Source organism: Crocuta crocuta, unplaced genomic scaffold (genome assembly GCF_008692635.1).
Source record: "Crocuta crocuta isolate KB4526 unplaced genomic scaffold, BGI_CrCroc_1.0 scaffold130, whole genome shotgun sequence".
NCBI lineage: Eukaryota > Metazoa > Chordata > Mammalia > Carnivora > Hyaenidae > Crocuta > Crocuta crocuta.
The window spans coordinates 9931869-9959837 of NW_027527920.1; the positions used below are offsets into that span (position 1 = coordinate 9931869).

Consider the following 27969-nt stretch of genomic DNA (forward strand, 5'->3'; position numbering starts at 1 on the left):
GTCACCTCTCTGACGTTTCCTGGCCTTGAAAATGGAGATAGTATTGGCTCTTCTTCCTGTCCCACAGGGGTGGAGCGAGGGAGCAGGGAGGTGTCAGTATTAATGAGAGGGCCTGCAAATTCTAATACTGCCTGCTAGTACTGGTTGTCAGTTTTAACTGGACTTATTAGGCCACGTTTCTCCCTATTCCTCACTTTCCTCCAAAGGGATTCAGAGCGGAGGTGGGCATAGAAACATCCAAAGGGGGGAATGAGTAAGGTAGCACTTTCAGCCAGCAGGCCGGGAAGATTCTGGGGGTGTAGGGACTGATATGGGTTGGCATAGATACAGTGATCCCCATTTTACAGATGAGGAAACTAGAAAATGCAGGGCCCTCCTCCCCTTTTGTCCTCACTGCCTTTGCATTCACTGTTAGGTACTTAGAGGCCTCCTGGGGCTCCTGGATGCCCATGCCCTCCACTCGGGTCCCCTCAGGCCTGGCCTCCAGTGAAGTATCATGTGTTCAAACAGTTACTTCTAGCTTCCATTCACAGCTCCACTGTCAGTCCTCTCACCGACTCTGATCTCAGTAGGAGCGAAAAGAATCTGATTCTGGAAGTAGTGAAGGTAGTAGAAAGAAAAGGGATCTTAGCACTAAGAAGACCTGGGCTTGAATTTTTTTTTTAAGTTTATTTATTTTGAGGAAGAGAGAGAGAGAATGCAGGAGGGGCAAAGAGAACAGGAGAGAGAGAATCTCAAGCAGGCCCTGCACTGTCAGCGCAGGGCCCGATGCAGGGCTTGAACTCACAAACCATGAGATCATAACCTCACCCCAAACCAAGAGTCTGATGCTTAACTGACTGAGCCACCCAGGAGCCCCATCCTGGGCTTACATTATAAACCCGGCTTCACAACTTAGTTGTGTGGCCTCGGATAAGTTACGTAACCTCTCTGTTTCTGAGTTCCTCATCTAGAAAACACAGGCAGTACCCTCCATGTGTGGGGTTCTGTGCAGTGGTATTCTGGGAACAGCCAGATCTCCAGAAAACATGTGTATGTACACACACACACACACACACAGATTTATCATGAATTTTATGATACAAAGGTTTACAACACAACTTACAAACAGCAAAGGAAATAATACTTTTTATTGTAAGTTCCACAGAGCAAGTTGTTTCTCATAGAACGTTTTCTTCCATTTTTGCCAAACCCTTGTATCCATACCCAATCTATGGCTGCAACTGACCCCTGAGCATAGTTCTGACAAGAACGTTGGTTCATATTTTTGTCTACATTAACAAGTGAGATAAAAACCAAACAATGAAGGTGTGTGTTGGAACTTAACTCATTTGCCAATGACACGAATGATGTCTTTGCTGAACTGGATAATAGTTTCTGAATATGAAAAAAAAAAAAGTCCTCTGTTTCTGTGCTATTCACAGTAATGGCTACAGACATGGCACCCTTTTAAGTTTAATCTGCATTATTAAGTGGGTCTTCTCCAGCACTTCTTAAGTCTAGAATCAAGAAGACCACAAACCAGTTCCTGATCTGGAGTGTCAGCCAGTTTTCAGTTCCCATGGTATCAAGACACCCACCATGGCCAATTTCAAGGATCCAGCGCGCTGCTGACCAGAGTTTGGAAGAGGGGATCAGTGGTACACCATTAATTAGTATTTCCCCAACACAGAGATAGAGGGCAGAAACCACCTCAAGAGCATTGAGAATACTAAAATATAATTTAAAAAACTAGAAAGCAGTGAGTTTTAAGCATTGTTTTTAAGATAATCTATTTTAACTATAAGTTTATATCATTTAATTTGAATGTTAAAATAATATGGTTACATAGCTGTTTTTAACAACCGGCTCACAAAATTCCTTCCAATTTAACAATTGGCTGTCATGAGCCGGTTAGGCACCCCTAGCATCCCCCCCGCCCCCGGGGGGGGGGGTCTCAGAGACTTTGCAGGTGAAAGCATTTTGTAGACAGGTTAATGCTCTATGCAGGCTGACTGTTGTCAGGGGTGTAGTAATAACGGCAACCAACGTTTACTGAGCACCTTGGAAACACGCAGTCTCTTCTCTGAGTGCTGTGCATGTGTTCACTTGTTTTATGCATGCAGCCACGCTGTGAGGGAGGTTCTGGGTCATGCCCATTTTATAGAAAGAGGAGGTTGCTCGAGGACTCCTTGAGCTTTATTGTTTTTTGTTTTTTGTTTTTTTATTTCTAGGAGAGAGAGAGAGCGTGAGCAGGGGAGGGTCAGAGAGAGAGGGAGTCACAGACTGAAACAGGCTCCAGGCTCTGAGCTGGCAGTCAGCACAGAGCCCGACGCGGGGCCGGAACCCACGAACTGCGAGATCATGATCTAAGTGAAAATCGGATGCTTAACCAACTAAGCCTCCCAGGCGCCCCAACCTTGAGCTTTATTGTGTCTCTCCAGAACCTCTTAACATATTAATATTCCCATTTTGCAGATGAGGAGGGGTAACTGACTTGGCCAGGGTAACACAGCTAGCACGGGGCAGAGTGGGATTCAGACCTAGGTCTGTCAGATGACCGGGCTCTCTTCGGCACTGGTTTCCTAAATGTGACACTGTCTGCTTTTGACTTGCTTGGAGAGCTTGCTTTACAAAGCCAAAACTAGAACTTCACTCCTGGTGAGTTGATTTCTGTCGGTTTGATATTTTTTGCACAGTCCCAAGAGGATTACAGTGGGCAACTAGCTCAGATGAGGACCCCCAAAGCACAGCTTGAGAGCTCAGAATGTCTTGATCCAAGCCTAGGTTCCTCACTGGTTAGATGAGGCGCCAGTCATCACCAGCTTGGTGGCTGTGAGGATCCAATAAGGTGATGTGCAGGGAAAGCTCACCATTAACGCTAGTTGGGCACAGACCAACATTGCCGATTGGCCCAAAGCCAAAAGCTAGTATTCCTTGAAAGTGACTTTTTATTTCTGTCCATGCCGCAAGAGCTTAGAGACAGAACAGGTAGGTAGAGTAGGTTTTCTCTTCTGCTTTACTGGGCAGGGCAGTGGGAGGTCAGAACCATGTAGCAGCCTTCCCCAGAGGAGGAGGCCATGAGCGAGTGGCCAGAAGCTGTGGCCTAACAAATCCAAGTGCAACCGAGTTAGGGCCCTCCCCTGAGCCAAAGCTGTGGGTTTTCTGGGAAGAACATGGAGCTGGTACAGGAAGCTGCTGAGACACCAGAGCCAAGCTGGACATGTCCACTTTTCCAGCAGGCAGGGTTGACCCCAACAGGCACTCTTGCATCAACTAGAGGAAGGGAGGGGACATGGGAGAAGGAAGAGCACACAGGATCTGGAGTCAGCCAGAACTTGAACCCTAGTTGCACTACTTATTAATGTGGCACCTTGGGAAAGCATTTAACGTCTCTGAGCCTCAGTTTCTTCATCTGTAAAATGGGGGTGATGATGGTACCTGCCTCAGAGAGTGAGAATCAAATAAGTATGAATGCTTTGTAAACTAAATGCTATAGTTTGTGCTATCCTGAAACGTCAGGCTGGGTGCTTTGAGGAACACAGAAAGAGCATGAGAAGCAGGCCTGCTCTTGGCAAGTGTGCAATCTTGTTGGCAAGGCAGAACTGACACGCAGGCTCTTGGCAGTGGTTGGTACTGCAGGGCGAGGTTGCTGCACAAGTGTGGAGCCAGGAGAAGGAAGGAGAGCTGGGCTGGGAATTTAAATGATACGTCCTGGAGGAGACAGAATTTTGGCTGGGCCTGAAGGATGGGTAGGAGTTCAGTAGGCAGATGATAAAGACTCTCATTCTGGGAAGGAGAGACATAATCAAGAATATAATTACAGAGATGATTCTGGGGCACCTGGATGGCTCAGTAAGTTGAGCATCCGACTTTGGCTCAGGTCATGATCTCACAGTTCATTGGTGTGAGCCTTGCATCGGGCTCTGCGCTGACAGCTCAAAGCCTGGAGCCTGCTTTGGATCTGTGTCACCCTCTCTCTCTGCTCCTCCCCTGGTCATGCTCTGTCTCTCAAAAATGAATAAATGTTAAAAAAAAAAAAAAAAAGACAATGCTAACAGCCACAGTTCACGTTATATGCCCGTTTGATCCTTTTGGTAACCCTTATGAGGTAGGTTTTATTATCTAATTTACTATTGCTAATTTATAGGTGAGAAACTTGTGGCCGACAGGCTAAGTAACTTGCCAGTGTCGGACTGCTGGTAAATGGCAAAACTGAGATTTGAATTCAGGTTCTAGGGCTCTAGCTATGATCTACCTTGATTCCCTAAAAGCAGAATGCGCAAGAGATGCATATGTGGTTTGTTCATTTGTCCAGCAGACAATTCCTTTTTTTAAAAAATTTTTTAAATTTATTTCTAGGTGTGAAAGAGAGAGAGAGAGAGACAGCATGAGCAGGGGAGGGTCAGAGAGAGAGGGAGTCACAGACTGAAACAGGCTCTAGGCTCTGAGCTGGCAGTCAGCACAGAGCCCGACGCGGGGCTCCAACCCACGAACCGTGAGATCATGACCTAAGCGAAAGTCAGAAGCTTAACCGACTAAGCCACCCAGGTGCCCCTGTCCAGCAGACAATTCCTGAGCAGATAATTTCTGAGCACTTACTGCAGTGCCAGCCACTGTGGGGTGCTAGGGGTGGCAATGAGAGGCAAGGCCCCCATCTGCCTCGTGGGGTTTCAGGATAGTGGAGAGACACATAAGGAATTATAGCACAGTTGGTTCCCTGCCGGAGGCATGTCGGGCACCACACAGGCCCCGATGGGAAACAACTAGCTGCACGTGCCAGAGGGGAGGGGATCACAGATGTTCCAGTGTGTGTGTTGGAGTTGGGTGTGAAGGGGAAGAAAAAGCTGGTGAGGAAGGCCATTCCAGCAGAGTGAACTGCAGATTGGGACAGAGGTGATAAAGAGGTTGGTTAGGGTGTAGTGGAGGGGTGAGTGTCTAGCGATAGGAGGGCCTTGAATGCCAGATGGAGACAGACCTTGGGCATAGGCCACACTGGAGGCTTGCGGGAATGGGCTGCCTGTGGTCTCATCCACAGTGTGCCAGGGGGAGAGTTTGCTGCAGCATCATGGAAACCAGCCCAGAGAGGCCTGGCAGCAGGCAGCCTTGCTTTCTCAGTTTGCCCAGCACTTCCTGAATAATCTGGGGCCATACTCAATATTTGCAATGAAGGTTCGTATGCAGCCTCCTTGTCCCCATAGCATGGCCCCTGGTCTGCTGAGCTAAACGGCCTCACTCAGTGATAGGTAGTCTGTGTGGGCACCTGGAGAAGACACTGGGCAGGGGGTTGGCCGACTTCGGCTCTGCTCCTTGATCAGTGACCTTGGCAGTTTCTTGGCCTTTTTGAGCTGCTCTGCAACCATGAAGGGACTAAATGATCTTTGAGGTCCCTTGGAGCCTCCCATTGTGAACATGGTAGGTGAAATGGGGGTGAGGATGAGTGGGACAGGAGGCAGGTCAGTGAGAGGGCATGGTCTGCAGGTGTGCACAGGTGACTCAGCAGGGATGCAGTAAGGTTCCCAGGGCTGACTGTTGTCATTGCTACATCCCAAAGAGGAGCAAACAAACAGAGCCACCGTGATTTGAAATCTTGCTGGGCATTGTTCCTTACATGGACCATCTCTCTGAATCTTCAGAACAACCCTATGCCATGGGAAGTGTCTCATTTTACAGATGGGAAACCTGTGAGTGACAGAGCTGGGATTTGAACCTAGACCTGCCTGAATCTAAGTTCAAGTCTTTTGCACCTTGCTGCATAGCTCCCAGAGGCTGCCTTCATCCTGCAGGGGCCCCCGGACGTGCTGGACTAGACTGGCAGGGATCACCCACTCACATGGGTCCTGCCAGGAGGACCGGCTTCTGGCTGGCACCATGGCAGGCATCTCTGACCAAATCCACTGGGGCATGGAGGGGCATGTTGGCCTCTCCCACAGCTGCCTCCCTGGTGGGCTGAGCTGGGTGGATTTGTTTTGACAGGTGAGGACAGTTTCACCTTGTGGTGGCAGCTCCACAAGCCCGTGCTGGGCAGTGGGGGCACCTATGGGAATGCGATCCTTCCTTCCAGTCATGCTTAGAGGTGATGTCAAGTATGTAGGTAGTATTTGGTTGAAGCAAATAAAGCTGGAGGAGAAGGGCAGATGGATAGGACCACACTACCCCAGAGGGCAGCCTGGCTTGGGCCCAGCGGTCTGTCATCTCAGTGGATTGTTCTTCCTTCCTGACCAGGAGCCAGGGGACCTGAGCCTCTGTATGTCCTTCCTGGGGGCCCAGAGGAGTGGGAATTTGCCCAGCCAGCTTGGGAAGTTATGCCACCTTGCAGTTGCAGAGGCTAGAGCTCGAAGGGGCTCTGGATCCCATCCAATGTCTATTTTAGAACTGGGGGGCTGAGACCCAAAGGGAGGAAGCGATGTGCTTAAGTTCACACGGCCTCATATGGTGGAGGAGGTGAAACTGGAATTTCCTTCTAGCCAGCCCCGGGATCTTGTTTAGTGCCCCACCCTGTTCAGGAGAGGGGAAGCAAAGAAGCTTTAAAAACCCCCTGGGAGAACTTCCGCTTTATTGACCCTCAGGCTACCCTTGGGGTTCCCCCACCCCAGTCATTTCCCCTCCTGGCCCAGCCCTATAGCAGCCCTGTGGGGAGGAGTGCACTGGGACTCCCCTTGTAGTGGTGGAGGGCCTCCACGGGGCAGAAAGGGAAGGACCGCTCCTTCCCAATTCTTTCAGTGCACATCAGCATATTTCAATGGGACATCCAGGATGCCAAACCCCATAAGGGATGCCAGAAAACTTAGTGCTGATCTGAATTTTCCCAGGGAGGCCACCACTCAGGAGAGCAGTGTCACAATGTGAAAGACAGCCTGCAACGTAGGACCACTTGCTCATAAGCATTGTCAGCGCTAAGGGGGTTAGAGCACAAGGTCAGGGGCCGCTTCATTGAAAAGTAAGGGAGTAAAACAAGGCAGGAATAGGGCATAGTCTCTGAAAGTGTGAAGAGTAGGAAAGACATTCTAGGCAAGGGGAAAAGCCGAAACAAAGGATGGAACTGAGATGTCATTCTGGGTGTGTAATACCCACCTTGAGGGGTTTATGGGGCAGGTGCAAGCACATGATGAGCGGTGAGACTGGGAAGGTAGCCTGGGGCAGTCAGGGCAGAGCCTCGATGCCTCAAATATCAGGCAAAGCACCTTGAACTTACTCTCGTGGTCAGTGAGACCGCTGAAGATATTTAACCAAACTGGGTGATGTGGTGGCGAGCAGGGGCTGGGCTGCTCAGGAAACCTACCCTGACCCTGCCATTATGAGCTGTTGGACCTTGAGCCAGTGCTTTAACTCTCTGAGCCTCTGTTTCCTCAACTGTGAAATGGGGGTGATAACAGTCTACCACTCAGGATGGTTGCAGGATGACATAGAGCACTAATGTGCTGTTCACCTTGGTAAATGTTTGGAAAATAACAGCCCCTGCTTTGCCTCCCAGTTAGTGGAGGCTGAGATAGCAAGAAGGAAGCCCTTCCGAAAGCCAGAGGAGCTGCAGAAATAGGGTCTATTTTACTGTTTTGCTATTTTAGTATTTACTCCCAGTCAGGGCAGGTCTGAGCCAGAAGGTACATTTGATCTAAATGGCTCAGTGTGTGAGTAGTAAGATGAGGAAAGAATGTGGGTCTTGACACCCACTAAAACATTCCTGCTGCCTACCCCACCTCTCAGCCTGAAACTCACAGGCCACATCACTTTATCCAGACTCTCCTTGGGGACTCTCCCAGGACCTCTCTTGTCTCCTTGAAACAAGGAGGTCCAGCCCAGGAGGTCCTGAGGCTCCTTTTCAGAGCCTTTGGACCCAGTTTGAGGGCAGGCCAGAACTGCACGTGGGGCCACTCACCTGGGTGAAAGCGTCACCAGAAGAAAAGACAGGCAGGGATGGGAAGCAGGCGCCAGGGCAGGAAAATAGCTATGCCTGAGCAGGGTCCAAGCGTGCCCTAGGTTGCCAGGCTGGAGCAGAATACCCACTCCCCCCTGGGATAGATTTCCCAGGACCCTTGAGAAGCAGGAAGATCATTTACTCTGTGTTATAGTAGAAGCTTTGGAGTCCAACAGGTAGAGGTTAAAATCCCCATGTCCAGGACCACCTGGGTGGCTCAGTTGGTTGAATGTCCAACTTCAGCTCAAGTCATGATCACCTAGTTTATGAGTTTGAGCCCCACATCAGTCTTGCTGCTGTCAGCACAGAGCCCACTTAGGATCCTCTGGCTCCCTCTCTCTCTGTCCCTCCACCACACATGCTCTCTCATTCAAAAATAAAAAACAAAAGAAAACAGTAAAATCCCTGTGTCCACAAGCCAGTACTTCAGTCTTGGTTTCTTTCTGAAACAGAGGAATGATAACATCCACTGCATAAGATAGCTGGGAGCATTCGAAGAGGTATGAAGTATGTCATGTGCTTGGTTAGCACATTGCAGCTAAATGGCAGCAGTCTTTGCTCAAGGAATAATTATTGAGCACCTGGTGGATGCAGGCTCTATGCCAAGCTTTAGGTAGTTGATAGGAACAGAACCCTCAGGAAGCTTATAACCCAGTATGAGGAGGCAGATAAGTAAGCAACCACCTTGAGACAGTGCAAGACACACTGGAATGGGGGCAGCACAGGATGTTATGGGAACTGGGCAGGAAGTGTGTGTGTGTGTGTGTGTGTGTGTGTGTGTGTGTGTGTGTGTGCGTGCGCACACGCATGCATGCATACATATGTAGGCCTTCTAGAGGAGGTACTATTTTTACTAAAATGTGAATAGGAAATTAGCCAGGTTTGGGACAGGAACTGTGCAGGAAGAATGTTCTAAGCAGAGGAGCAGTCACCTGACCTGCTATGTGTTAAGTTCTTGGAGTGGACAAGAGCTTGCAGGGGCAGGCAGTACTCAGGTAAGAAAACGTGGCCTGACCCTGAAGTTTTTACAAGGCAGTGGAGAGCTGCTTCCCCTGGACTGTGGGACACTGAGGTGAGAGGGTATAAGGCAAGGATGCTTCTCACCTCTCAGAGCAATGCTGCCTGGGAGAATTCAGCCACCAATTGTTTATCCTTCTCCCATGTTCCCTACCCTTTTCTTCCTGCCCCATTATCCTGGGGGTCACCAGGTTCTGTGTGCCTGCTTTTGTCCACAGTGGCTCCCATTCCCATTCAGTGTGTGCTGTGCTTCCAGCATTTATGGTGACAGACCCAGGCCCTGACCCTCCTCCGCCCCAGAGGCAAGCCTCAGGGCCATTTTCCGAAGGAGAGGGGAAGTTCCTAATAAGGAAACTAAGGAATGTGGTAGAATGGAGGGAGAAGCCCCCTGATGAAGAGACGGTGGGCAATGGGAGGGTGCAGCTCTCCGCATGGGATTCCAAGGCACTAAGGTCCATAAGCAGCCGTTCGAAGGATTGGGGGCACTGGATTGGCGCCATCTCTCTGATCCTATCTCCTGACCTCCCCCGCCCTCCAGTCTCCTTTCTGCAGGACCTAAGACCCTGCTTTGCCTTGGGAAAGGACTTTGACACATTTTCACAATAAAGTTGAGAGAAATCTCCAGAGGGGAAAAAGGATAAACAAGCTTTAAAAAAAGTGCAAAAGGAAACGTATTATTTATTTATTTTCAAAGTCGGGGGAGGCCTCAGCCAGCTCGTTTGAGTGAAAGTTTCCAGCCACTCTGACAGGAGGTCACAGAGACTTCAGGGAGCCAGGAAGTTTGGGATGGGGGCAGATGGAGTGTCTTCAGGCCAGATTCAGAATCGATTCAGCTAACAGGGCAACCCTCAGCCTGCCAGCCACCGTGCTCAGCACTGCAGGGGTGAACACATAAAGATCTGACTCCTCCCTCCAGCTGAGAGTCCAGTAGAGGACCTAGGACAAGGGAAAGCGTGTGACAAATGTTGTAACAAAAAAGTCCAAATAAGCACCAAGGGGATGGGGGGAGGAGGGAGATTCATCTTTTGTGTGTGGAGGGGGTTACTCGCTGAGAAGAGCTGTCAAGGACTAGCTGAGTTGAGTTAGACTTTGAAGCCCAGCTAGGATCTTAATGGGCATAAATCAAGCAGAAGGTTTTCTAGGTAGAGAAGATAATGTGAGCAAAGGTACAAGGTGGGAAATTCTTCTTTGAGAAATAGGGATGTTCAGTGCACCTGGCTGGCCCAGTCAGTTAAGCATCCGACTTCGGCTCAGGTTATGATCTCACAGTTCGTGAGTTCGATCCCTGCATCGGGCTCTGTACTGACAGCTCAAAGCCTGGAGCCTGCTGCGGATTCTGTGTCTCCTTCTCTCTCTGCCTCTTCCCAACTCACACTCTGTCTCTCACTCTCTCTCAAAAATAAATAAACATTAAAATTTTTTAATAAAAGAAATAGGGATGTTCTGTTTTCTTAAACATGTATTTAGGTATTTATTCATTTATGTAAAGCTGATTTATTGACATATAAGTCACATGCTATACAATTTGCCCATTTAAAGTGTACCATTTAGGGACACCTGCGTGGCTCAGTCAGGTGAGCATCTGACTCCTGATTTCTTTTTTTTTTTTTTTAAGTTTATTTAATTTGAGAGAGAGAGAGCACAATCAGGGAAGAGGCAGAAAGAGAAAAAGAGAGAATCCCAAGCAGAGTCTGCACTGTCAGCATGAAGCCCAACATGGGGCTTGAACTCACGAGCCTTGAGATCATGACCTGAGCCAAAACCAAGAGTCAGACACTCAACCAACTAAGCCACCCAGGTACCCTCTGACTCTTGATTTTGGCTCAGGTCATGATCCCAGGGTTGTGGGATCGAGCCCCACATCGGGCTCCTTGCTGAGCATGGAGCCTACCTAAAACTCTCTCTCTGTGTCTCTCTCCCTCTGCCCTTCCCCACCTCTCTCTAAAATTAAAATATAAATAAATAAAATAAAGTGTACAATTTATGAAGTTGCACAGCTAATACCACTCACTTTTAGAAAATCTTCATCACTCCACAATAAGCCCCATACCCATTAGCAGTCACTCCCCATTTTCCCAGTCCTGAGCAACTGCTCAACTACTTTCTCTTTCTATAGATTTACCTATTCAGTATATTTCATATAAATGGGATCATATAATACATGGCCTTTGGTGCATCATGTTTTCAAAGTTCATCCCTTTTTATGGCTTAATAGTATTCCATTATATGGATATACTGTGTTCATCAGTTGATGGGACATTTGTCTTGTTTCCACTTTGGGACTATTATGAATTGATGTTTGTGTGTGGATGTTTTCAGGACTTTCCATTTTGAAAAAAAACTTTTTAATATTTAGCTTTTTTGAGAGAGAGAGACATAGAGTGCAAGCAGGGGAGGGGCAGAGAGAGAGGGAGATACAGAATGTGAAGCAGGCTCCAGGCTCTGAGCTGTCAGCACAGAGCCCAGCGGGGAGCTGGAAATCACAAACCCTGAAATCATGACCTGAGCAGAAGTCTGATGCTTAACCAACTGAGCTACCCAGGCGCCCGGAGACATTCCACTTCAAATGAAGTCTAGGACAGTCACGGTGGGGAGCAGGAGGGGAGAAGGTGAAGTGGAGGGGCCTGCTCCCCCCTTCGTGGGCTCTGAGCCATCGGGTGGGAGTGACAAGGGTAGGCTCAGAAGGGCAGGCTTCTGTTTTGGCCTCCCTGAGAGCCTGTGGTGTATGAGGCCAGGGCAGGGCCATCCCCCCACCAACACACACCCACATGGTTGTGTCAGACCTGGCAGCTGTTTGCTGCGCTGGAAATAGCCTGGGCAGCTGGTATTTTCCCTGGAAATCAGGTGCATTTTTTTTTCCGGTGTCCTGCCAAGGGCCAGAATTAGTTAAACACATAGAGAAGTGTGAGCTACATGGTTAGGCCAGAGGAGGGGAGTTTGTCAACAGGAAGCCGGCCAGCCAGGGGGAAGAGGTGGTTAGGAAGACAAAGGTTTAATAAGCAGAGTGTAAACTGAAGCTAAGCTGCTAGGCTCCCACCCCTACGTCCTCACACAGAGGCAGTGGTTTTGTTTATAGGAAATGCTTTCAGTTTCTCACTGGCCCCATTTAACAGATCAGGAAACAGAGGCACTGCATTAAGGGATCTGCCATTCAGAGACAGAAAGGGGACTAAAAGCTAAGGTCTCTGGTTCTGCTGTGAGCACCAGAGTTCATAAAGCGCAGGCCTTGCCCTCAGTGCTATGCCTGTCTTTGAGTTCACAGGAGAAGACAGGACACAAAAACAAGGAAGAATTTCAGTCTCCTAAAAAAGAACACCAAACCCCACCCAACCCTAAAGCAAAAACACAAAACAGTGCTTTAATTACTGTCCTTTCCTCCTTTACTTGTTTTTTTTTTGTTGTTGTTGTTGTTCTCCAGCCAGAAAACATTATGCTGTTAGACAAGAATATTCCCATTCCACATATCAAGCTGATTGACTTTGGCCTGGCTCATGAAATAGAAGATGGAGTTGAATTTAAGAACATTTTTGGGACGCCAGAATTTGTTGGTGAGTTTTAGGCCTGTTTCTCTCCCAGCTAAGCATCTGGGATCGAAAGGTAGAGAAATTCTGAGAACAAACCCTGTGTCTGTTTGAGAGTCTGGGCTGAGAGATGGTGCTTTGGAGACCCCCCTTGGAAACCTAATGGGTGGGGAAGAAAATGTCCTGCTGGTCTTCTGGGTAAGGGTCCAGGTGCTGGCATTGAGCACCCCGGGGGGCAGTGGGAGGCTCGGTGGGGCTAGAGGCCTTTGCAGAGTCAAACCATCCTGGAGCTAGCCCTACCTCCTGATCTCAGATGAATTTATTGTCAAGATTTAAAATTACCCCGCCCTCTGGCATTCCCATAAACTCGAATTTCTCTGGAGTAGCTTTTGACTTCCTGAAAAGGAAAAGGGAAATCATCCGCCAAATGCCAGATCCACCCACTAGCCTCTCCTGCGTGTCAGGCCTTTATTCATGCATGGGGGGGCCCTGCTTCAGGAGAGCTCTGGCAGCTCTCTCTTCCCTCTGTTTCTAGAAGGGAGAGGAATGAGAACTGAGGACCATTGTCTCTCTGCTTTGGGAGTGGAAGTGGTCTTGGAGATGGAGGGAGGGGCATGTTCTCCCCAAAATTTGGGGACTGAAACTTCTGACACAGTCTAATCAAAAAGGAAACCAGAATATGTCAGATCATCCATCCTGATGGATTTTCAGGTCACACATTGGAGCTCCATAGCCACTGTGGCGTGGGGTGCTAACAAGGCTCCACAGACCCCAGGGTAGGGGACCCTTGCTGTGTGCCAGGCACTGTGCTGGTGCTCTATAGACATCATCTCAGTTAATCTTCAAACAACCTCATGAAGCAGATTTAGTTATTTTCTCTATCAGATGCTTCGTTCAAGGCAAAACAACCAGTAGGTGGTAGAACTAAGATTCAAATATGGATACATCCAACATCAAAGCCTGTGCTCTTTTGGTTACACTGGGTTGTCTCTCTAAAAAGACCTTTTCCCCAGGGGGCTTTCAATTTAGTTGTGGAAACAAGACATCAAATGACCAAGTAAGAGTGCTAGAAGGATCTTTTTAAGTTATCTGGTCTAGTTTAACAAACGTGGAATTGAAAAGCTGGGGGATTTTAGTGAAGGTCAACCAATGGCCATTCTTCATTAACTGTGTAACAGATATTAGGTGAGGTACTGAGGACAAAGTGATGACAGGGAGCCACATTCAGAATGACACATCCAAGGTCACACAGTGAGTTGGTGGCAGAACCAACTTGAACCGAGGGCACAAGACATCTATTCTTGAACTTTGTCCGAGCAGCAGTTTCTGCCCACCATTCACGTATATGGTAAAATGCATACATTTATTTACTTAAGTTCAGACCAAGTGTTAACAGTAAATGGTTCAACTAGACATTCAGGACAATAGTGGAAGAGGTGTCACCAAACAGGCTGTGATTAATTATAAAATGAATGATAGAGACATCTCTGAAAGACTATTCAAACAAGCTATCCACTCTGGCAAAGTCAGTGGGATCAGTCACGCCCTTGAGTCAATGAGAGACAAAGGGCTGGTATTGTGGGTGGGAGAAGTGTGAACAAGAGTGGAGACAAAGGCACGGTAGAAGAGGAGTACACCCAAGGCTCAGTCACTCAGAGTAGAGGGGAGGACCAGAATTAGTACATTTATCCGAGATAGTTCACCATCCACTCTGGATGGAGCAGAGAGTTCCCATCAAAATGGCCATGTGAGTGGGATATTGATGGGTAGGGCCAGTCTATGGAGGGTTTTTTGCAGCGATACATTGTTAAATGTCTAACAACTGGGTCTCCAAAACAAAACACAACTCTAATTTATAGCATTTGCCTATTTTAAGCTATCAACTTGTCACTGAATTCAGAGTTGGGAAGAGATACATACAGTTGACTCTTGTGAGCTGGCGTGACCCAGCTCCAGCCCAGAACAGGTTTTGTTTGTACCTTACAGATATGGAGGGCACCTTCTCTAGGCCTCTGCCCAAATTAGGATGACTTTCTTTACCCAGGACTCCTGAGAAGCAGGTTATAACCACTTGTCCTATTCCCACCATTCCTTTGAAACTTCAACCCGAGACACTGTATTAAGAAGTTACCATCAGCTTCTAGGAGCATGGTGGACCCTGTCTTCCAAAAGCCCTCCTGCAACAAAAATGGATTCTTGAGGAAAAATATTCTTTATAATGAAATTCTGGACTCATGGGAAATAAGAGAAATCTTTAGAGGTAGTAATTCCTCCGACATCACCTGCCCCACCTCCAAAGCCAGTGAAATATGAACTTAGGGCTGGAGCTGTGAGCAGCAAGAAAATTCAAGAGGGGGACCTCTCCCAAAGGCAAGTGTATGTTATCAGCATTTCAGTCAGAGACTAGCAAGACTTAGACATCCAAGGACATAAGATATTGAAATTATCTGATGTTGACTGTAAAATAAAGGGAATGTATATAGAAACAAAAGAATCACAAGAATGAGCAAGCAACAAGAGACTGTCAAAAATGACCAGGCAAAGGCTAGAAAGAACCAGAAAGAACTTTAAGAAATTCCATATATAACTCATGGAAATTTAAATTTCAGTGAATGACTTAAACAATAGATTACACACAGTTGAAGAGACTATTAAAGAATTGAAAGGCAGAGCTGAAAAAAAATTAGCCAGAATATCACAGAAAGACCAAGACACAGGAGTATGAAATAGAGGACAAGTAAGAGGGTAAAAGTGGAAAACCTAATAGATGCCTCTTTGGAATCCCAGAGGAGGGAATAGAAAAAACACAGGATCAACATTTGAAGAAAATGAGAATTTTCAGAACTGTTATGAAAACATGCATCTCCAGATACAGAAAGGACAATGTATATCAAACAGAAAAAAAAAATCCATTATAGTTACACTACAGTTAACATTATAGTTAAACTATAGGGTCCCAAAGACAAAGAGATCATAAAAGCAGCCAGAGAGAAAAGACATGTAATTAATAAATAAATAAATAAATAAATAAATAAATGGAAATTTGACAGTGTACTTCTCAAAACCACAATAGAAGCCAATGTCCAATAGAATATTATCTCTCAGGAACTAAGGAAAAATTAAAAACCAGTAAGTAGGGGGCATCTCTCTGCTTGCTAGATGGGATGCTGCCCGGTTCATCAGTTGCTTCATAAAGCCAATTACATCCTCAAAAAAAAAAAAAGACTCATAACTCTATACCCAGCAAAAATTGTATTTCAAGAATGAGGACAAATGATTCAGACAAAACATAGCAAAAACAAAAATTAGAAAAAGAACAAGACAAACCATAAAACAATTAAACCACCAACAAACCTTTATTAATAGAGCTTCTGAAGATGTGCTTGTGGATTAAATGTCCTCTGAAGGGAGGCCTCAATGCAAGAAGTAATAGAGCAAAGAAATCAGTAAACATTAGGCAAATATAAACATTTTCTGTTTAAGGCGATGATGATGATGATGCCGACGATGATGATGAGGTTTTAATTGTGGGGTTAAAAAACAACTAAAAATTGAAGAAAATAATGTTAGATAGGAAAGAGTGCTTGAAATGAGTGTTCTAAGGCTCTTATATTGTTAGATGAGGGTCAAAAGATTGCTTATGCTAGAATTTGTTAGATAGCCATCATAAAGTCTCAAGGTGGCCATTACAAAAATGTAAGTAGGTAAGGAAAACAGTAAGAGAAGTAAAAAAAGAAACCAAAACAACAACAGTAACACAAACACACACACACACACACACACACACACAAACACACATACACACATACACACACATACCACCAAGAAAGAAGAAAAGCCCAGAAGAAAATGGACAAGCAAAAGCACATAGAGAACAGAAGTGAGTGTATATTTGTATCAAGCAGATAAGCCTGGAAAGTGAGTTGTGCTTCTAAACTCTCTATGGTGAAAGACTTAAAAATTTTTTTCCTTCAATCTGTCCTGGACTGTTTCTTCAGTAAAAACACAAGAAAAATAAACCCCTAGAGTAATCATCACAATTTGAATGTCATGGCAATGTCAAATTGCTATACGAGTTTCTAAAAGCTTTCTCCCCATTTCTGGACCTATTGTGTCTGGACCAGTGACTATTTGTCTTCAGACCATACTTTGAATCATCATGCTAGAATATATCTTTCATGTTTGTGAGATGTGTGCAAAAAAGTTCACAGCAGTGTTGTTCTGATAAGAATAGAACTGGAAACCATCCAAATGATCACTGAGAGGACAATGACTGGAAGATGATACATAGTCTCACAGTGGACTATTATATAGCAGTGAAAATGAAAGACCATGGATGTACATTCAGTGAACATTAAAAGCATAATGTTAGGCGGTTGGGGGGATCAAGTGACTGTATTATCTCCAGGATGACATCATTTTTATGAAGCTAAAAAATAAGCAAAGCCAGAAAAGTGGTTCCTTGTGTCTCTAGTTAGGGACAGGTGGGTGGTGGTCACATGGTACAGGTGTAGTGGTTTTGATGTTGTTCTAGATGAGCCATTGTAGCCTTTCCCACCCTCTCCCTTTTTCTATTATGATTAAACAGGCTCAGCCTTTCTCCCTTCTCTAGCTATTGCCCTCGTTTTCTCCTCCGATTCATGGCCAAGCTTTTTTGTAGCATTGTCTATAGTCTTATCTCTACTTCCCACAGTCAGGACACTCACTGGACACTACACACTTTCTAAGCGCTTGTCTGCTTGATCTTTGGGTGACATTTGGTCTTCTTCTGGCCTGGGTAAAATGTTCTTCCCTAGATTCTGCACCTTCTCTTGGTCATCTCATCATCCACACAGCTCCTATTTCCACCTGTATGATGACTCTCGATTTGATGACTCTAGCTCACCCTCTAATTCCCAAGACATCTTTGCCTGGATGCCCCTCAGGCACCTCAGGTTCATCATCTCATTGGCCCCAGATTGTTGTCATTCTCCTCAGGGGGGTGGTGTCCCTCTTTCAGACCAGATTCAGGAATGTGGATTCTCTCTCTGCCTTCTTTTCTTCATGATGACCTTCCAGCGCTGACCTGACTAGTTTCCACCAGAGAGTTCTAAAGCAAGCCATCTTGTCAGACCCCATTTCTCTTTCTGGGATCTTTCTTACCCCACTCTCCTCTTCCTCTTCCAGGCACTCCTCTGTCCTTTCCCTCTTCCTCTCTATAAAGGTCTCTTTGTAAAAGATTTCTACCAGGATAACAGGCAACTTCATTTCTCAAAATTCTTAGACCCAGACTATCTCCATCTGTTGCTCTGATTTTTCCTTAGTGAGGATTTAGGGGGGAGACGTTTGTCACCAAACTCCCTAAAATTCCCTATCCCCATCTCTTCTCATTTTCATATTCATTTCATTTCTAATCATTTTCATACTGCTGATTCTTCAATATGGCTTCTTTCAGCTCCAGAAATTGTGAACTACGAGCCCCTGGGCCTGGAGGCTGACATGTGGTAAGTTGTATAGACCACCAAGGTGACCTTGGGATCCTTATAAGGGCAAAAGACCTCAGACTCTGGCTCTCGCTGACATCATCCCACTTGACCATGAAAACTCCTTTCTCCACACATTCAGAGCCTCCTGCTGCTCCAGGTGTGCTGGACATGTGGCCCAGGGAAGCTGGAGGCAGCCAGGCCTAGACCTGAGCTTGTTAGAACATGGCTGAGGGAGAGACAAGGGGAGAGGCTCACCCTGGAGGCCTGCCACAGCCATGATAAAGAATAGTAGCAATAGTTCATTCAGTTAATCAACCAAGTGATCACTGAGAGTCTCGTAGGCTCTAAGAGCAGTGTTGGGCCTGGGGATACTGTAGTGACTGATTTTCTGCACAGATAGGACTCATTTCATTTGAACAGGGCTTTATAGTTGGCTGAGTACCTTGATTGCTTGGTTTCCTAAAATTCTCCCAGCAGTTTTGTGAGGTAGTTATCATTACCCTCATTTTATGAGGAGAATGAGGCTCAGAGATCATAAAGGACTTGCCCCAATCACAGCCTGAATCTCTGACCTTGAACTTGGGTCCCGGGACTCAGTATCCAGAGCCTGATGACTCCAGACACATCCCAGGCTGCTGCTGAAGAGTGGAATGGATGGGAGAGGGCTATGGACTTGAGATGACCTTCCCCTTGAGACCCTTCCCCTTGAGAACCATTGGGGGAGTCCCTTGCTGGGCTGGGATCAGAGCCAGGTGGCTCTGACTTGCCTGTTCTTTGTTTTGCAGGAGTATAGGCGTCATCACCTATATTCTGTGAGTATCCCTGATGCTGGGGCCCCAACCTAGCTTGGATCTGGGGAGCTGGGAGGAATGAGAGGGTAGGGACAGACAGCCTGAATTTACTGATTTTACTCATGAATCATTTACCAGGAGCCAGATGTGTTCCGTTCACACAACACACCTGAGGTTGCGTGCTTTTAGCCCCATTACGTACTTTTAGCCCTAGGGTTGACCTTGAGCCTTGTCTGCATCCCTGCTGTGGCCAGGCATCCACTGCTCAGCCTCACCCAGGCTGTATTTCCTGTGAGAAAGTCAGCTTTCACCCAGAAGCCTTGGGACAGCCGTCAGGCTCCCCTGCCTTCCCTGATCCCGCTTCTTTCCTTTCCAGTCTCCCCTTCCTTCCCCAGATCTCACGTGCTCTCTCCTTTCTCCCCAGAGTCTCTTTCTCACCCCTGAAGTATTAAGTTGCTTAAGCAGACATTTCCTGTGTAGCTCCATGTGCAATGAGTCTGTCACTTTCTATATCTGTGACCTTGGTCAGATACTTAACCTCTGGGCCTGTTTTCCTCATCAGGAAAATAATAATCACAAACTTCCTGCCACGGTGTGCTGTGCGGGTTAAATAACCAGATACGTGCAAACTTCCTAACTCAGCTCGGGCGTACAATACGTGGCTGATTAGTAGGTGTTCCATCAGTGCTTCTCAACCGTTTTCTCCCCAACAGCACAGCTGGAACATCCTCTTTTTATGGCACATTGGGTATGAGTTAGCCGGTAGCCAGAGGAGACATGGGGGCTCCAGCGCTCACCAGCTGAGGGGATCATCTCTTCATGTTCCTATAAACCAGTTCTCTGACTCTGCCAGCACCACTTAGACTGGGAGCTCTTTACAACATGGTGGACCCCCTGAGCTGTGGCAGAGGGTCTCAATCCTGGCTGCATCTTAGACCTTTTCATACCTAACACTGCCCAGGGGCGCCTGGGTGGCTTAGTCGGTTAAGCGTCCGACTTTCGCTTAGGTCAAGATCTCGCGGTTCGTGGGTTCGGGCCCCGCGTCGGGCTCTGTGCTGACTGCCAGCTCAGAGCCTGGAGCCTGTTTCAGTCTGTGACTCCCTCTCTCTCTGACCCTCCCCTGCTCACGCTCTCTCTCTCTCTCTCTCTCTCTCTCTCCTAGAAATAAATAAAACATTAAAAAAAAATACCTAACACTGCCCAGGCCCGCTGCAGATCTATTACATCAGAATTGCCAGGGATGGAGTCTGGCTATCAGTATTTTTTTAAGCGCCAGAAGAATTGGATGCAGAGAAAGAGAATTTGATGCATTGCTCTATGTTTCCAGATTCTGTGTTGGCTCTTAAAACCTTGATTTTTTTCAGAACTCAGATTTCCATTTTTGAAATATTAAGGGATTCCAGCATGTATAAGACATATAGCCTTCTTGCAGCTCATTTGAGTTCTACACAGTTTATTGAGTGCCTGCTCCATGGCGGGCACTGTGCCAGGCACTCAGGATACTTACATGGAGGAGGTCTGCTCTGCATGCCTGGAGCTCCCTGTGTTGGAGGCAAGATACCACACAGCTAAGTCGAACTCAGTGGGACCAAGATTATGCTGGATGTATGAACACTGCTGTGTGAGACACAGCTGGGAGAGACGCTGGTTTGCTGGGGCTGTGGAAGATTTAATGAGAAAGAGGTTGAGATTAATTTGAACTGGGATGTACAGAATGAGATTAATTTTCTGGGTGGGAGACAAAGGGAGAGAAGGACTATCTGCTGAGGAAAGGAACAGTGAGTCTGGTAAAATGTACTGAGCATGTGGTAGGGACAAACTTCTGATGTCTTCCTCAGGAGTTCAGATGTTATCCTATAGAAAATGGGGAGTCACAGAACATTCTTTGTGTTCTAATATAGTAGTAATGGCCACCAATTCTCGAGCCCTTAGTATGGGGCAAGAATGCATGGAGCATTGTAAATGTATTTATTCTTTACAACAATCATGTGAAGTTTTAATTTTCTTCATTTTATGGAGGAGGAAACTGCAGGTGAGATGTTGAGTAACTTACTTAGATTTACACAGCGACTGAGGGGCAGAGCTGGATTCAAATTGAGGAATGAAATATTAGAATTTTCCCAGTGTACCTTGCTACTGCTATGCTAAGAAAGTGCCAGTTAGATATGGTGAAGGAATGGATGTAAGAGTCAGAGGTGACCCCTGGGCTCTACCTTGGGTGCATTTGTGAAGTGACATCATTCATCAAGGCAAGGAGCTCGTGGAGGGAGGTTAGGGCACAGTGACAATGGCACATCTAGGGAGAAGTATCCCAAAAGCTAGGATATGAGTCAGGAAACAGTAGATCTGGAAGTCACTATTTGAATGAGACCTTCTTTTTGAAAATATTTGTTTTGAAGGAGAGAGAGTGAGAGAGAGATATGAGAGAGAGAATCCCAAGCAAACTCCACATTGTTAGCACAGAGCCTGATGCAGGGCTCAGTCTCATGAAGCGTGAGATCATGACCTGAGCTGAAATCAAGAGTTGGACGCTCAACCCACTGAGCCACTCAGGCACTCCTGAATGACACCTCTTGACAAACCCTGCAAGGGAACCTCACATACTCTTCCAGGCCCTACTGCTCCATCTATATCCACATCTCTCAGACTCTGCTCAAGCTGCTCCCTTAGCCTAGAACACCGTCCGTCTCCTCCACTACTAACAACCTCTTCATTCTTCAAGATGCAACTGACACAAATGTCAGCTCTCTCATGAAGCCTGCACTGGATCTCCCCTCTGTCCTGTGTTCCCCTAGTCCTATGTCTTGTCTTCCATTATATTCTGCTTTGTTCTGTTTGGGATTATGAAGACCGATGTCTCTGTGTTTCCTCCTCTCCTCTTTCAAGTTCCTTGAAGATAGTTTCTCTCTGTCCCTCTCTATGTGCTCAGCCTAAGTGGAGCATCCCCTTTCCTGGGAGACACAAAGCAGGAAACGCTAGCAAATATCACAGCGGTGAGTTACGACTTTGATGAAGAATTCTTCAGCCAGACCAGCGAGCTAGCCAAGGACTTCATCCGGAAGCTTCTGGTTAAAGAGACCCGGTAAGGTGACAGAGAAAGGCACAGGCTTCTCAAGTACTGACCTTCTCCTGCCCCTCTCCCAAAGATGTGCTAGTCCATCCCTTCTTTGCCACAGGCTACCATCCAGACCATTGTGGTCTAATCTGGGCAGGTGCTGAGAAGTGTGGATTAGCTGAGACTTGGCATTCATCTTGCTTGCTGAAGTGTTTCTGCTTTCTTTTCTGCCCAAATACAAATAGCTCTACAAATATGTGTGTGTGTGTGTGTGTGTGTGTGTGTGTGTGTGTGTGTGTGTGTTTGGAAGTTAGCCAGTTAGCCTAGGTTTCTTTAGGGCACTTTATCTTTTACAGTCTTTGAAAAGCAAAGTGGCAGAGTTTCCAAGCCAGTTCAGGCAGGAGTTGGGGGGAGGCAGACTCAGAGGAGTCAGTAAGTGGGAGAATAAGAGACATGCTGATCTTACTCCCTTTCCTTAGGGCCCAGGGTGAGCCCCACGGCTGAAGAGTCAAAGTAGGAGATAAGCCAGGAAATTGTAAGATGCCCTGTGCCCAGAGCATCTAAGGAGTGAGGATCCACAGATTTTGGTCCCACAGGCTTCAGAGAGAGCCAGAGTGGGGTCTTCTAAAGTACAGCAGCCTGGTTTCTCCATCTAAAGGTAGTGCTAGGTCAGATCATACTACCTGAGCAGGGAAGGGCTGCGGAGGGATCTGGGAGGCAAATAGAAAAACCTAAACCAAAGGTTAAGCTGTGGAAAGCTCACAAGAACAGTTATGACTTTCCCACAGTGTGGCGTTAGGCCCTTCAAGTTTGGGACCAGAGATGAGGGTTTGTGTCATAATGTCATTCTTCTGAGGGATCCGCCTGGACCACTTTCTCTGGAATGCAGGGAATTCAGCCCATTCCCCAGGCGTTTCTGCATCCCTCCATTATTCTGGTTGATAGCAGTGGTCAAAGAATGCCAAAATGCAGGTCTGACAAGAGTAAGAATACTGTTGCTCTCAGCTTCTGTCTTCATGGATCGTCATTGCTTTCTGATCCTCATTTGCAGGAAACGACTTACAATCCAAGAGGCTCTCAGACACCCCTGGATCACGGTAAGAGCATGGTGTTGTGTTCCAGTGACCAGGCGGGTCCCTGATCTGTCGCCAGGGCCGGGTGGGGCAACCAGATGCAGGCAGCCCATGGAAAGGCCTTTGCTAGAAACATCCACCCTCGGGCACAGATGAAAGCCATTTGGGGTGCCAACTGATCTGGGTTTGTTCAAAGAGGTTTATAAGGTTACATTTATATTTCATGAGTTCAGGTGACCTATGAAATGAAGCCCTCACAAACCTCAGTTGAAACCCTTTTTTGCCAGGGCCATCATATAAAGTGTTCTTTGTTAGAGGGCATGTTACTGCCATTCTCAAAACAGAATTCAGGACTCCCAAGTTGTAGAGAGACATTGGTGACAATTACAAATGTCAGTTTTGTAACCAAGGCTCCTTCTTTCTGACTTTCGGGGCTCTGAGTAAAGAATGACACTCCAACCAGTCAGCCAGCTTCTTTAGGCACCTTGAGACCTCGGGGAATGGGGCTCGGAGATGGAAGCCTGGTGCAGAGGAGAGATGGGTACCCTCAGGACAATGCTGTTCCCTCTGGGGAGGTGGGGGCACACAGGGACTCCCTGCCTGGCCCGCTTTGTAATTGGGCTTCCAGCTGCTGGTTTGTGGAGGGTCTTGCTCACAGTACAGTAAAGTGCTAGTTAAAGGCACTTCGGCTAGGAGCATCTGACTGCCTCAGTTTGTAGAGCATGCAACTCCTGATCTTGGGTTGGGGAGGTCAAGCCCCAGTGTGGGTGTAGAGATTCCTTAAATTAAAAAAAATTTTTAAAAAAAGCACTTTGGTGGGATGGAAATCAGGAACCCAGGATTCTGGCCCTACTTCTGCTGATTGATTGATGAGATGTGCACTCCTAGAGCATCACCAGATTTCCCATTCACCTGGCTGAAATCATCTGGATTGTTAAATGAGAGGCCTAGCCAGGATGATCTGAGCATGCAGATCAGCATGGGTAGGGCTATGGAGGATGGAGAGCAGGGAGGGCTGGAGTGCTTGGGAGAAGGTCAGGTTCATCTGCTTATTAAAGGATGTGGATGGTCAACGGCTCTCTAAGTTTGGAGTGGGCCCAGAGCACAGAGCTAGGCAGCCTCTCGGGCTTAGCATGCTGAATATTGCCGAGGCCCAGGATGCCAACTGGTCCTGAAGGAGAGAGGTCTCTCAGCCTCCCTCTGTCAGCCATGGCCTTGTCTGCTCCTGCTCTTGAGTGGATGCTTGCTTGTCTGTGTGAGCACCTCTAAATGCTATACGTGTGGAGAACTTCTCTAATGGCCGTGGACCACCTTGCTCTGAAGTGAGCATGGAGACAGCACCCCTGTACTCTTAAATCTTTTTTATCATTTGTTGGGATGCTCATCCCACCATGATCCTCCCCAAGGCCTGATGCATGCAGTGAATGCCTAAGAGGCTGTTTGTGTGCCTTCTTCCTGCACCTTGAACTGCCCTTTGGTTTTGGCATCAACTTAATTCTGGCTGTTCTATCTAAACACCTACCAGTCCAAAGGAGAAGTCAGAGCCCCGGAACAGCAGAAGTCAGAGCCCGCCCAGCTGAAGACCAAGCGCCTAAGAGAATACACCCTCAAATGCCACTCAAGCATGCCCCCCAATAACACCTACATCAACTTTGAGCGTTTTGCCCGTGTAGTAGAGGACGTGGCTCAGGTAGACCAGGGATGCCGTGCCCTGGCAGGAACCCACGACACCATCCAGGATGACGTGGAGGCCCTGGTCTCCATATACAATGAGAAGGAAGCTTGGTACCGGGAGGAGAGTGAGAGTGCCCGGCACGACCTCTCCCAGCTCAAGTACGAGTTCCGCAAAGTGGAGTCCTTGAAGAAGCTCCTACGAGAAGACATCCAGGCCACAGTGTCCAGCCTCGGAAGCATGGCCAGGAAATTGGACCATCTGCAGGCACAGTTTGAAGCTTTAAGGCAGGAGCTCTCAGCAGACCTACAGTGGATGCAGGAACTGGTGGGCAGTTCCCAGCTGGAGAGGAAGAACACAGATGGCCTGGGCTCCGTGTTCCACAGGAACACCAGGGAGTCCCTAGTGGAGCAGCTCGACAGATCCTACAGCAAGGAAGTCTTGGCTGGCTTGAAATTCTGAGCACCAGAATCTAGTCAGTAATGCATCCTGGATGATTTGCAGAAGCGTGTTCCCAAGTGCCCTGCCAGGGCATCAGCTAGAATTATCCTTAGGGTGTGTGTCTGTAGCATAGCCCTCCACCCCCTTCACAGAATCCAGAATCAGGAAGGCGCTAGCTAGTTACTCATTCTGCACCTCCTCTCACCAACCTGGTTTTCTGGGAGGGTGGCTGGCAGAGAACCTAAACTATTAAGACAATTGAGAATGAATACCTCTCAGCATACCCTTTCCCAGAGGGAGGACGGCTGGCCCTGGGGAGATGCTTGTAATTGATCTGTGATAATGGATTTGTTCACATCTCACCTCCCACCTATATGTCTTAAAAATTGCAGATCTTGGGTAATCTTTGAGCTAAGTAGGGATAACAATAAGCCAGTTTGGTGCTTTCCTGCTACAGAAGGAGGAATTTAAAATGCACAGAAAAATATTACCTTTCATTTGCACTGACTTTTCACTTACCAAGCACTTCTTTGATCTTTAAAAGAACTCCTTGAGCAGGAAGGTGGATGGTATTATTCTTGTTGTTACTATTATTTCCATGTAACTGATGAGGAGATTGACTCAGAGAGGAAAAATGACTTACTCGAGGTCTTTTCATAGCTAGTTGATACAGATGAAACAGAAACCTAGGATGCCTGGCCCTCAGAATAGGTATATGGGAAGAAATAATGAGACTGTGCTATAAATATCCACCTTCACATTACAGTTCAGCTCCAGAGGAAACGTTAGTAGCTTCCTGTATTTAATGTTTCTGGCAGGTATAGGTGGAATGTCTCATACCTTTAGATGATTTTCCCAAGAAAGGTCCTAGAAGGTGCAGTTCCCTGTTCCTATCCAGCCCTGTCCCTGGCTGATCTTCAGCAGGATTGAAGGGGCAGCATCTCACCCTTCTCCACTTTTCTCCCTTCTGGCTGAGGGCCCCAACCTTGTATTAGAAACGAAGACAAAAAAGAACTTAACGAGAAGATCCCTTTTCTTATGTACTAGGGCATTGGGCCCTGAAAGGGCTGAGAAATTCCATGAGAATTTAAGACTGGGAAGGACAGCCTCGGTGGTCCCTTCCTGACCCCAAGCTTTGAGAACACCTTCCTGAGGACTGTATGATGGCATCTCCTTTTTCCTAAAGGAGGGGCCATCAGCCAGCTCATATGGACAGAGTGTGGAGTGTGGGCCCAGCCCTGTGCTAGAAGCTTGGCGGTGAGGGACCAGATTGTATCATTTCAAAGTGACTACACAGACTCACAGAACACCATTGCCACATAGACAGGGTAAGTGTTATTCCCAATTTGGAGATGAGGAAACAGAGAGGATGTGATTTGTCCAAATAGTGGCTAAAGTGGAGGCCTTCTGACAATATGTCTGTTGCTCATTCTGCTTCCCCTAACTGCCCCAGGCTCCGGGAGTTTACTTTCTGATTATAGGGCAAGGACACCCAGATTCATCCATCCATCTATTGACAAATGATTATTGAGTGCCTGCCAACTGCCAGGCACTCAGCCTGGCACAGGGGATACAATATTAAATGAAAACAGGCTCCTTTCTGCCTTCATGGAGTTGACAGTCAGGTAAAGGAATCCAACATTAAACAAGAACATTCTACAGATGTAGGACTGCAGGTGTGACACACTCTATGAAAGAGAAGGATGTAGCACTGCACAAGCCTGCTGTGGCGATTTGATCTAGTCAGGGAAGGCCTCCCTGAGGTGGTGATGCTGGAGGTGAGGTTGGCCAAGCAAACCAAAGAGAAAGAAGTCTTTCTGACAGCGCTGTCATGCCAGGGCTCTGTGATAGAGGGGACATGGGAAGCTGAAATTGCATGGAGGGGAGAGGATATTGTGTGTTTATGTGGAGATGTGGCTGGAGAGGATGCACGACCAGTGATACTTTGCCAGATCAAAGAGCTCTGCCTTTATCCCAAGAGTCATAAGGAACCATGATGGGTGTCAGGCTAGTCAACAGCCTGATGTGCTGGGTGGAGGAGGGGATGTCTAGAGAGCAGATGTCCAGGTGGTAAGTGGTTTAGGAGGAGACATGAGATTTTGACTTCATGCAGCCATTTCTTCAGAACCCCACCTCTTTTCCATTACCATGCTAGATCATCTCAAATATCACATATATTTGTAACAGAAACTTTTTTCATCAAACATAAGAAACGTATTTCCATCAAATGTAAGATGCACGGTTACGTTATATACCAAAAATAAGAAAGAACAAATCCAAGTGCAATAGGAGACCCCCTCCCCTCTCCTCAAAGCTGGGATGCCCTCACTGAGAGGACAAATGAGAAATAAAGCAACCATGCAAAAAGGAAAGGCAAGGAAACCTGAATGTTTCACCCTTCATGCTAGATGGAAGGATGGAGAATCCCCATTGACAAGAGGAGCCCCAGGTGGGTGGAATTCATGCAGGTTTGCTTTCGGAATCTGCACCATCAGTGTGATCCAAAGGAACTTCAGTTAGGGAATCTCACATATAGTCAGAGGCTGAGTGGCCCCCAGTGTCTGGCAGAAGCGGTATGGTCATCTCCTGGAACACCTGTCTTCGCTTCAGACTGACAGTAATGACATGATGCCGTTGATGGGAAAGAAGTCCTAATTTCAGAGATTCAAAACTGTATACCTTGGGATCAGTGGAAGATAGCAAAGGCCTGTTTCCTGTGCCCTACCTGGGAGACTGGGTACAAGTGACCTGTCTACAGGCTCTTCCAAGAACTTACTTGCCCCATCATGAGATGTGAGGTACTCATTTGGCATTACGACACTGCAAATATTAAAGATCCCTTTGGCTATGTCAGTAGATCTTGACCTCATATAGCCAGATTTCCTCAGGGAAGGAAGCCCCCAGGTGAATAACTCAGGTTAAACTTTCTTGTAAAGGTCCAAATAAAATGCACTAAAGGAACAAGATGTTGAGGATGACTTGATTTAGGGAAACTGGAAACAGAGGGAAGAGCAGTTAGTTGAGAATCGTGGCATGAGCC

At 47.1% G+C, this 27969-nt stretch overlaps 1 protein-coding gene across 5 annotated transcripts in view; it reads left to right on the forward strand.

Moving 5' to 3' along the window:
- DAPK2 (death associated protein kinase 2) overlaps positions 1-27969 on the forward strand; it is a 111086-nt gene that overhangs the window by 71939 nt on the left and 11178 nt on the right. For 3 of the 5 annotated variants that reach the window (XM_077747478.1, XM_077747443.1, XM_077747461.1), the window contains 5 exons: positions 12330-12459; positions 17867-17915; positions 18683-18709; positions 21618-21770; positions 22795-22840. In XM_077747478.1, coding sequence (XP_077603604.1) covers positions 12330-12459; positions 17867-17915; positions 18683-18709; positions 21618-21770; positions 22795-22840 — 405 coding nt within the window. Of the gene's footprint in view, positions 1-12329; positions 12460-17866; positions 17916-18682; positions 18710-21617; positions 21771-22794; positions 22841-24341; positions 27930-27969 lie in introns of those variants that run through there. The other 2 variants (XM_077747471.1, XM_077747451.1) reach the window with 2 other exon arrangements.